The 12,200-nt window shown below is 34.7% G+C and overlaps 1 protein-coding gene and 1 pseudogene across 1 annotated transcript; one reads left to right on the top strand and one right to left on the bottom strand.

The window, feature by feature from the left end:
- Window positions 1-1,196: 1,196 nt before the first annotated feature.
- LOC125827733 (GDSL esterase/lipase EXL2-like) lies at window positions 1,197-6,147 on the top strand (annotated as a pseudogene).
- Window positions 6,148-6,408: 261 nt separating this feature from the next.
- LOC125827637 (CO(2)-response secreted protease) lies at window positions 6,409-10,610 on the bottom strand. Its single transcript, XM_049506944.1, is given in 9 exon segments — window positions 6,409-6,980; window positions 7,182-7,392; window positions 7,792-7,906; window positions 7,987-8,229; window positions 8,460-8,566; window positions 8,675-9,194; window positions 9,476-9,587; window positions 9,675-9,937; window positions 10,397-10,610. Coding segments are annotated over 9 exon segments (2,325 nt in total). The 5' UTR covers window positions 10,579-10,610.
- Between the last annotated feature and the right edge of the window lie 1,590 nt (window positions 10,611-12,200).

Below are 12,200 nucleotides of genomic sequence, written 5' to 3'. Positions count from 1 at the left end.
ATTTGTTATGTATTTGAGATACATGTGAATCCACTTGAATACAATGTATGTAGAACAAATTAATTACACCTAATTTTGATCACATGTATCCCCAAATACATGTATCTGGACGCACTAATATTGCAAACTAGCGTGTATCTTAATAATTAGCTCTTATACCAGTGAGATTTCAGTAAGTTTCCCTTTTATAACTGACATTAAAGTAAATCAATTTTAATCAAAAACCTCCTATCCGACCCATTAAAAAGTACTACTATATGTCTTGATTTTCTACTAAATAGAGGCCACTCTTAAGTTGCATTTAGTGATGAAGAATGAAGTTGCACATGCTGTATCTTTAGTGCTTTTGCAGTTGTTTGTTGAGGGTAGGTATACTCACTTAATGCTTCTTATCTTTCAACCCATGTGCAAATTACTCTTGTCCGTGATACATGTTTTATAATTCCTATTCTAGAAGGAAACTCTCATTTCATATTCCATCGTTTTAATTTATGTGACATATAGTTTGACTTTTAAAAAAAGAAACTTTTGAAACCTATGATCTTAAATATTGTCATGTACGTATCTATGGAAGCTTCCTATTAAAGATGAAATAAGAAGTTCAGAGTTAGATGTTTTCCAAAAAGAGATGGAGTTAGGATTTTAAATTTATGAATTTTGAGATTTGATGTCTTTTTCTTAATGGATTCATGATAGGTTATTTATACATATTAAATGAATATTTTAACATAAAAACAAGGTCTTGTCAAACAAGTATCTAGTGACAGAGTCAAGTTTTGTATGAAGGGGTTTTAGAATATGAAAAAGTAAATATATAAAGAAGTCAAAGGAGATTAAACATCTATTATATATACATAGAAAATAATTTTAACTATGTATAAACATATGTATTTTCTGCCGAAACCCTCAGCCTTAACTGACTCCGCCCTATTTCCAACTACAGAAAAGTGTCATTTTTTTTAAACAGTCAAATAAAGAAATAGTGTCACATAAACTGAAACGGATGTAGTAGTAAATTGATCTTGAAAGCAGCTCTTGCTGTCCTCCAGCAATCACAGTTGGCTAACTTGTCTAAAAGATACATTTTTATATAATGGGCATGCTGGTGGATGCTGACCTTTCTAATAAAGGAAACATTTAAGTCTAAAGATTTCATAAAAATGTAATCTTTTTTTGTACACTAGTATAATTTAATAAAGCATTTACTCAGCATGATTGAGTTCTTGAAGTTAAATAGCATTAGTTCTTGTGTATTTTTTTCCACCAAAGCTAAAAGTTTACAACTTTATCAATGAAGTTCTACTTTTACAAGATTTGTTCTTTTTTTGTGTTGTCTATAAGTGTTTGTTATGCAATAACTATACCTCCTAATAAGTCTATTCCAGCAGTGTTTGTTTTTGGAGACTCTATTGTTGATACTGGTAACAATAATGGCCTTAAAACTATAGCTAAGGTGAATTATCCTCCTTATGGTAAAGATTTCATGGGAGGAATACCAACTGGAAGGTTTTCTAATGGCAAAGTCCCCTCAGACTTCCTTGGTAAGAAATATTTGATATATTGTACAGCTATGTTGCTCGGACTCTTAAAAAATGTCTAGGGATGCGTGTTTGATCCTTCAAAAGTAGTACATTTTTGGAGGATGCGACACTGGTGTGGCAACATTTCTAGAACAGCATAGTTGTAAAGCCCTACATTTCTATAGTTTGAACAGAAAGGACTATAATGTATATCTATGTTACTTGGACTCTTGAAACATGTTGACTGTTGCATGTTGGATCCTCCAAAAGTAGTATATATTTTGAGGATACAACACCGGTGCAACTACATTTATGGAGAGCCAAAGCAGCATAGTTGTATTTTCCTATCTATCTATCTATCTATCTATAGTTTGAATAGAGAGGACTATATTGTACATCTAGGTTGCTTGGACTCTTAAACATGTCGACTGGTGCGTGTTGGATCCTCTATAAGTAGAATATTTTTTGGAGGATCTGACACTAGTGCAATTACATTTCTATAGAGTCTGAGCAACATAGTTGTAAAGTCCTATCTATCTATAGTTTGAATAGAGAGGACTATATTGTACATCTATGTTGCTCGAACTTTTAAAACATGTCGACTGGTGTGTACTGGATCCTCCAAAAGTAGTGCACTTTTTAGAGGATCCGACACGAGATTGTAGAGTCAGTTATGTTGCTTGGACTCTTGAAACATGTCGACAGGTACATGTTGGATTGTCCAAAAATAGTGTGTTTTTGGAGGATTCGACACAAGATTGTAGAGTCAGTTATGTTGCTTGGACTCTTGAAACATGTCGACAGGTACATGTTGGATTGTCCAAAAATAGTGTGTTTTTGGAGGATTCGACACGAGTGGAACAACATTTCAGGAGAGTCCGAGCAACATAGTTGCAAAGTCTATCTATCTATAGTTTGAATAGAGAAGAGTTTTCTTAGTCTCTCTGTCTTTATTTCAGTGGAAGAATTGGGAATAAAAGATCTTTTACCAGCATATCTTGATCCAACTTTACAAGCAGAAGACCTCATCACAGGAGTTAATTTTGCTTCAGGAGGTGCAGGATATGATCCTCTAACATCCGAAATTGCGGTACATAATTTTTGTTTTATTCATTGATCAGTGTGTTCTTTTACCAACACTTTTCTTTTAGTTCTGAAACTTAATGTGTATATGCAGAAAGTCATCTCATTAGATGGCCAAGTGATATTATTCAAAGAGTACATTGTAAAGCTCACAGAGTTGGTTGGAGAAGATCGAAAGAATGAAATCTTGGCAAATAGCTTATTCATGTTGGTCACAGGAGCCAATGACATTACCAACACTTATTTCGGTATGCCTCTTCGAAAATCTTACTATGATGTTCCATCATACGCTGATCTATTGGTCAACTTTGCTTGCAGTTTTGTACAGGTAATATAACATTTCAACTCAATCTGAATTTATGCCAATGTTCAAGACTAAATAATGATATGATGTTCATAATTCTGAAGGATTTATACGGTCTAGGGGCACGTCGTATTGGTATATTTGGCATACCACCAATCGGATGTTTGCCTTCGCAGAGAACACTGAAAGGAGGAGAAGCAAGACAGTGTGTTGATAACTTGAACCAAGCAGCACAATTGTTCAACAGCAAGTTGGAAGCTTACTCAAGTTCTCAGGGAAACAAGTTACCTAATTCAAGATTGGTGTATATAGATACATATAATGTTCTGCTTGATGTCATTGACAACCCTCAACGATATGGTAACTGTTTTTTTTTTCTTTGAATAGTTAAATGTACAAGATTTCTCATATATTTATATGATTGTGTAGGATTCAAACTTTCAGACAAGGGATGCTGCGGGACGGGGAAAATAGAAGTTGCAGAGTTATGCACATATACATGTTCCAGTGATTCTGATTATATTTTTTGGGATAGTTTTCATCTTACAGAGAAAGCATACAGACTTTTAACTCATCAGATTCTTGTCCAACATTTAAGTAGCTTCTTCTGATATATTCGATACATGATGTGTCATTTTTTATGTTTATTTCCTTTTTTATTGATTAAGCAAGTACATGATGTGGTAATAACATAGTTGTAATCACGTTCTATCAGACATTGTATAAGTCAGTGATTACAATGACAGGACTTCAGATTTTGAACTTACCATTTGTCGAGTTTTTTTATCCAAACAAGTCTTCCTTAAGTTTAGATGAAGCTGTAACAGACACTCATAGCTCAACTTGTTGCCCCTGAAGGCCTTTGTTCAATCTCATATGGTGTTGTACGTAAGGGATCAAGAATTTGTTGTGACTGGATCATTCAAATTGTTGTATGTTTATCTGTAGAAACAAAGCTCGATATGAGCCAGTATATAGAAAAGGCAGCTAGATGTACTAAGCTCTCACTATGCATGGGGTCTGGAAAGGGCAGTACCACATTTCAGCTTGACATGAGTCAGTATACCCAAAAAATCAAGAAGGTGAATTACATTTCTTATAGCTGAACTGATTGCTGAAGGGATCCAGGAAGGATTTTTCGCCTTGACAATCGCAGCAAAACCAAAAAGGCAGGGCAGGACATGGTAGGTCCCTGATAGTATATATGTTGAGGAATGGTTTGTTCCTGGCCAAAGACGGCCTCCTTTGTGTTGTTTCTAGGCCAAGCCACGAGAATGGTTACCTCTGGTGCTAGAATATCTGGCAGCAAGTACAATTCAAAATCCAATCAGACTACTTTTTGTTGTGTTTTATGCATTAGACCATAACCAAAGAAGAATCTTTTGAACAAATGTGCATTATGCAACAGATATAATAGTTCATTTCCTTGAGAAGACATAATTTTCTTCTGATTTGGCTAAGTTACCGGCCACTACTCTAGAAAATTGACATGGGGTAGGTACAATCATTTAATGCAATATTTGTTATCTGTTGTATTCGAATAACGGTCATGTGATGAGCCTTTCTACAATCAGCTTGTGACTTAAGTAAAAGTGGATGTTGTCCTATCAAATAAAGCTAACATTAAATCAACAAGAAATGCAAGCATTTAGTAACCATGATAGCCCTCAAGTACCCTCTAGAAATTGACTTCTTGATTATTAAAGTTAAATACTAGTGTTTGTGTGTTTTTTCCTCCATGCTCCGAGAAATGTTTTCAGCTCTATCGATAAAGTTTTTCTCGTTTGAAAGACATACTTTTCTAGTGTTGTCAAGCATTTGTTATGCACTTCTACTGTGCAATATCCAGGCAGACATGAGAGTACCGCGTAATAAGTCTATTCCAGCAGTGATAGTTTTTGGAGACTCCATTGTTGATACCGGTAACAATAATGGCCTCACAACCATAGGGAAGGTTAACTATCCTCCTTATGGGAAGGATTTCATGGGAGGAAAACCAACTGGAAGATTCTCTAATGGAAAAGTTCCTCCAGACTTGATTGGTAAGAAGACTTAGACATATAAATCATAATTTTAATTGTCTTAGCTATAATTCACTATAGAGAATAGTTCATGTTTATCTTATTTCAGTGGAAGAATTGGGAATAAAAGAGCTTTTACCGGCGTATCTTGATCCAACTTTACAAGCAGAAGACCTCATCACAGGAGTTAATTTGGCTTCAGGAGGTGCAGGATATGATCCTCTAACATCTGAAATCGCAGTATATTTCATTCCTTTATTCATTTATTTTATGTGTTACAAGTTTTTACCTTTCTTATATTTCTGAGAACTTTCATACGTAAATGCAGAATGTTATATCATTGTCTGGTCAGTTGAAAATGTTCAAAGAGTACATAGTAAAGCTCAGAGAGATAGTTGGAGAAGATAGAAAGAATGAAATCTTGGCAAATAGCTTATACATATTGGTCATAGGTAGTAATGACATTACAAACACATACTTCAGTACACCTCTTCGAAAATCCTACTATGATATTTCATCATATGCTGATTTTTTGCTCAACTATGGTTCTAGTTTTTTAAAGGTAATATAACATTTCAACTCAATCTGAACTTATGGAAATGTACACTACTAAATAATGAGATGTTGTTCATGATTCTGAAGGATTTACACGAGCTAGGGGCACGCCGGATTGGTGTTTTTGGCATACCACCAATCGGATGTTTGCCATCGCAAAGAACACTGAAAGGAGGAGAAGAAAGACATTGTGTTGATTATTTGAACCAAGCAGCACTATTGTTCAACAGCAAGTTGGCAGCTGACTTAAGTTCTCTGGGAAACAAGTTACCTAATTCGAGATTAGTATATGTTGATATATACAATCTTCCACTTGATGTCATCAACAACCCTCAAAAATATGGTACAGATATGTCTGTCTTCCTCCTGAATATCAACAAGATCTCCGTTTCTTATCTTTAAATGATTGTGCAGGATTCAAGATTGCAGACAAAGGATGCTGCGGGACAGGGCAAATAGAAGTTGCAGAGTTATGCAGATTCGCGTGTTCCAGTGATTCTGATTACGTCTTTTGGGATAGTTTTCATCTTACAGAAAAAGCATACAGGCTTTTAGTTCATAAAATTCTTGTCCAACATTTAAGTAGCTTCTTCTGATAAATTTACACTCCAACATGGCGTGTTTAAGACCACAAGATTAAAGCACATTTTGGTACATCCAATGTATCTTTATTTTAAAACCACAAGATTCATAAGTGTTTACTTTTTAAACTATGTGTCAAGTTAAAATCAGACTAACAAATTGAAACGGAGGTAGTATTATATTCTCACTCTGTGAACAAGTCTGTCATCTGATCTTTATTTCTCTTTTTTTTTTCAAGTAAGCATGTATATGATGTAGTAGTAACATAGGTGAGTTCATGGACTATTACAGTACATACAAACTTGCTAGACTAGTTTGATCGGCGATCTGCTGTTTGGGAGTGTTATCAGACACCTTGTGAATTAGTAGATACAACGAATGGACTTCGGACTTTGTATTTACCATTTGTCCATGTAATTGATCCAAACAAGTCTTCCTTTGGTTTAGATGAAGCTTTGAAAGACACTTCATAGCTCAACTTCTTGCTATTATTTGTAAATACCAATTTATTCGGGGTCACTTGGACTTCCAAACCAACTGGTGCCTTTATACTTGCTGTGTATGTTGCGTCTTCTTGTCCTACGTTAGTTACAGTTCTTGTTACTTTCTTGATTTCATTCTCTTTGATATTTGAAACAGCAATGGAAGGGTAGTTCATTTGTGAGACGGATTCAGAACTTGAGTTGGTGGGACATGAAAAATCATTAGGAACAGTATTTGAGATGAGTTTTATCTTTGATTTATCGTAGCCAACTGAGCATAGGTACTGCAAGTAGTCTGCAGTGTTAGTCTCGTAGACCAATCCTGGATTAAGTGCTAATGAAGGGCTTGCTTCTCCAGCTCCTATGTCGTATGGTGTTGCAACGGATCCAGAGACTGTTGTGATTGGAGCCTTCAAATTGTTAGTCTGTAAAGCTGTAAAAACAAAGATTGACATGAGTCGGTATAAAAGGCAGTCCGATGCTCTAAGCTCCTGCTATTGCCGGAGTATAGGCATACCACATTGTATATTATATACAGTCTTACCTTACATTTCTGCAAGAGGTTGTTTTCACGACATTGATATGAGTCTATATACCTAAAATAAACTGTAGTAGGTGAGTTACGACTTCTTACCTGAGGTCATGATAGCTGATTTGATTGCTGAAGGACTCCAAGAAGGATTTTGCGCCTTGACTAATGCGGCAATACCAGAAACATGAGGGCAGGACATGGAAGTCCCTGATATTATGTTGTAAAGTGGTGGCGCCTGGCCAGCGACAGCCTCGTTTGTGTCGTTTCCAGGCCAAGCCGCGAGAATTGCAACACCTGGTGCTGTAATATCTGGCTGCAAGGACAAATATCAAATTTGAGTCAGCCTATTTTTTGTTGTTTTTCTATCTTCATTAGAGCATAACCAAAGAAGATAAACAACATATTAGAGTGTATGTAGACCTTACCCCTACCTCGTAGAGATAGAGAAGTTGCTTCCGATAGACTCGGTTTAAAGTAAGCATGACAATTAGTTTGCAAAAGGGGATACAGATATGGGAGCAATAACAACAACGGAATAATGCGAAGTGGAGATGCATTATACAATAGACAGAAGAAAGAACAGTAACTACCACAAAATAATGCAATAGTCGGAGAACAAAAAAACACCAGTGATAGCCGAAATCAAAGAACAAGAAACTACGAGAATAATTCTAATACTACTTGCAAGAAAGAAGACAAAAATAGTATTTACTTTGAGGAGATTATGTGTGTTGTATGTAGGACCCCTTGATGAGAAGTAAGCCACAAGAGGAGCTGGTTTGTAGTTGGCTATGGTAACAGTTGGCAGAACTGATGCAACTGGTTTCCTTCACAAGTTTTGAAGAATATTATAAGCAAAAAATCATCAGTTAGCAACAAATGAAATTCAGAATGGCCAACTAATTACTTTGTTGAGTTGATGTAAGAAAGGATCTCATTGCTATCCTTTTCAGTTACAACAGCTGCTGGAAAGGATTTGAATTTAGGTGCCACAGTTCTTGCATTATCATCTACTACTATAAATCCAATGCCACCTTTGCTCTTCACTTCTGTTAGTTTCTCAGTAAGTGAATAGTATCCGTCGCGATTATCACAAAGAACAATTTTCCCCTTAACTTTGGTTCCATCTAATGAATTCGGATTACAATACCTGAAACACTTTGGTTAGTTATAGGTATGTACTATAGTCAAACCTCTCTATAACAGTATCTTATATCAGGAATCTTTTGGTTGCTAAAGAGAAATGCCGTTACAGAAATAATATAATATAACATAGCATGGAAAATTGGTTCCAAAAGAAACATGGTTGTTATAGAGAGGTCTGACTGTATGAGTAGACATCAAATGTTGTGTCCTAATATTCTCTATTCTTTAAATTACCTTGCATTTTTCTCCGAAACATCAGTATTGCCGGATTTGGCTAAATCGCCACTAATCAGCGGGTATACTGGAGATTTTGTCAAATTACCAAAACTTATACCTCCACCCTGCAACTCAAACAAGGATACCAAGTATTATAGTAGATAGTTTTGACATTTCCTCTGGCTAAACAGAACACAAGATTGATCTGGTTTAGAAAAAGTGTCTCTTCTTACCTTAATCAACTTGTTTCCACCTAAGACAATATCTGTCTCGAAGTCACGGTCAATTGTAGTAGCTGCAACTGTGAGAATCCAAGGTGCGACATTGACAACAGTTGCCGGACCAGGACCATCATTTCCAGCAGAACAGGAAACAAGAATTCCCTTTTCAACAGCATGGAATGCTCCAATAGCTATAGGATCACTCGAAAACTCAACTTCAAGACCAGATGATGAACCAAGTGATAGCGATAAAACATCAACCCCATCTGCAATTGCATCATCAAATGCTTTCATTATAGCTGATCCGTGACATCCATCAGTCATGCAGACACGATACATGGCTATTCTTGAACCCGGGGATCCACCCTTCGCGGTCCCAGAAGCCAAACCATAATAAGATGCTCCTGAAATCGGACTCCCAGCTGCTGTAGATGCAACATGAGTTCCATGTCCATTCTCATCCCTAGCTGAACCAGAAGGTCTTACACCATCCTCATCAGAGTCATCGTAGAACCTTGCACCAACTAACTTCCTAATAGAACATCAAATCAATCACAAAAAATCGCAAACACTATAAGTTTCTTGCCATATATCTATGAGGGTTAATTCCACGTATGGTCACTATAATGAGTAAAGTTTAATGATTTTACTGTTAAGGTAGGAAAAGTTCAGTTACTTAAACGTGACTGAAAATAGTTTAGTGACTTTATTGTTACACGTACTATCAACTATGTAACGTTCAGTTGTTATATGATGTGGTGGAAAACATGTGTGATCATACGCGAAATCAAATATAAGAAGCTAGAAAGTTACTTGTTGCATTTGAAAGAGGTGGAATCATGACTTTCCATACAAGTTCCTTTCCACTTAGATGGAACTTCACTCATATCATTATCACTAAAACTCTCTGATTCAGGCCATATTCCTGAAAAAAAAATGGTCAAAATTAAATTTCATCATACAAAATACAAAATATATAACTTGCTTGCACTTCATTTTATAAATGTTGCACCTGTATCCAAGATTCCAATTATAGTATCAACGCCTTTTGGTGACGCGTTATCAGAACCAGATATTGGACCAGAACTGATTTCTACTTCAGTTTGATATTGCAAAAAGTCCCACGAACGCGTTGTGTGGAGTTGCAATATTGGATCAGGGAATACTGATATAACTCCAGGTTTTTGAGCAATGGATTTAGCCTCAGCTTCTGATAAACGGGCTGCGAATCCTGAGAAACCATTGTTGTAACTGTGTACAACTGCATCCTTTTTTCTAACATACATTAGAGATACATGTTAAAACCTCATTCTTGAAAATGAACTATAATGAAAATTCCATTAGTCTAACATTTTCTCATAAGATTCTTAGTTTCCTCAAAAAGGGACGTTCAGACCGCGGTCTAAAAGGTCCATAAGTTGCAATAGAAATAAAAATAGGATCATTTACCAATTAACTGTCTCAAAAAGTAACAACCAGCCAAAAATTTTGTTACAAATTCAGAGCCATGTGTAATACTTCCTCTGTTTCATTTTTATCTGACGGTGTTTGATTGGACATGTAGTACGATCAAGAAAGAAAGACTTCCACTACATACCTCATAAACGTGTCATATGACATTTTTATGACCGTAACATTAAAGAGTCTAAAGCCAACGAGTTCTACATCGAGGACAATAGAAGAAAATAGTGTCATATAAAATGAAACGAAGAGAGTATACTAATATAAACTAACCTTTTTATCAAAGAGCTCATAAGTTCTGCTTGCTGATTTTTCGTGCCATCGTTCGACGAATCAGCAGCACCCATGTAAACAATATATACACCATTGTTTTTTTCTTGAGAAACTGCATTAGTTTCTCTAAGCAAAGAGAATAAAAATAAAAAGAAGCAAAAAAACAGAACAATGTCTTTCATTTTTGTTACCAAATTAAATCTTTTAACAAAAATGAATGTTCTTTTTAAAGTTAAAAATGTTGATCACAAAAAGCTTATTATATAGTAATCATTATTTGGTGCATTCATGCGTGTGCGCACTTTATAATTGCCCGTCAATCACCTGCCACGGCCTATAAATTTTACCCACCTATAGTGCGTTTAATGCTTATCCAAACACGCCACTATGACAGTGGAGTGGTGGTAGGCGGTGGCGATCGTCGTCCACGTGGCGATTGGTGCTTGGATTAGAGTATTTTAGTAATATAATATGTTAGGTATAAAGAAGTATATGTAACAGAATAACAGAACTAGCCTACATGCCTATTAGATTGGAAGGTTGTCCTAATCATTCAAATTTCAGAGTGTGTTTTTAAATTATTATTATTATTGTTACTTTTTAATTTGTTCGTATTTATGATTTGAAGTTTATGGATTATAAAATTTATTATATAAGTATTTAGTGAGTTGTTCAACAAATATAACTTACTGACGAGTAGTTGAAGCAAAAGTTATATCTGACATCCAAGGGTGTGGTTTAATGTTTAATAGTTAAGTGAATGTTATGAAAATCGCACAAGAGCTTGTGGTTCAAATCATTTTTTAAAAAAAATTATAAAAAAAAGTTTAACATATAAATATGTTTTTAACTTGACCTTTACTAGTATTTGTATTTTTCAATTTTTGATGTGCACGAATAGGTAGTTAAACTATCGTAAAGTTGAACTAGTAGATACATGCGTCTTACATGGCAAATTGTGTGTGTCTACTTGTTTAACTTTAAACCAATTTAAGTACTTACTTGTAGACATCCAAAATTAAAAAGCATAAATCAGTTGAATCGTAATCAAAAAATACATTTATATAATATGCCTAAAAGAACGTTAGCTTAAAAAAAAATTTATCTATCTAAATCATGTAGCAAAGTTATCTGGTACATATGATCAGGGAAGGTAATAGATACGTACTGAAATATAATGAACATTACCATTTTTAAAAGAAAAGTTTGTTTCTGATATGTCTTTTTAAAATATACAAATGTGATTATGAATTAGCAAGGATCGTATGGATCAAAATTAGTTTAGGCTTATAGCCCATAGGCAACAATAATTACTCCCTTACGTTCGTTTTTACTTGTCAAATTTTTACTTTGACATATTTATTAAGAAAACAATGATTGATATAGTGAGTTTATAATTTTACTACTATGAATTGATAGAGTCATAAACATATTTACTCATTATATTTTCTTAAGATATTATGTCAATGTTAATAAATTAAGTATATAATAGGAAAAACAAATTGTCAATAAGAAATTAAATTAGAAAATATTTGACAAGTAAATAAAAACGAGAGTAATACATTAGAGTAATAAACGTACTTAAGTTTGGTGGTCAGTAACAAAATTTGAGTGTTTCAAGGCGACATTCACTTCAAGCAGTTGCGCATCAATTTTCTACTACTTAAACTTTTCTCGGGGAAAATTCAAAATTTGAAGTTTATAAATAGTACTTTATTTATAGTCAAATATTTTATACACACTTAGGTCGTTTGGACTATTTTAAATCATGTTAATTTAAAGTTAAAAGTTGAAATTTTGTACA

This window comes from Solanum verrucosum, unplaced genomic scaffold, assembly GCF_900185275.1.
Source record: "Solanum verrucosum unplaced genomic scaffold, falcon-dt-bn FXZP01000064.1, whole genome shotgun sequence".
Classification (NCBI taxonomy): domain Eukaryota; kingdom Viridiplantae; phylum Streptophyta; class Magnoliopsida; order Solanales; family Solanaceae; genus Solanum; species Solanum verrucosum.
The sequence above is the reverse complement of the archived record's forward strand: the minus strand, read 5'-3'. Positions and strand labels throughout refer to the sequence as shown.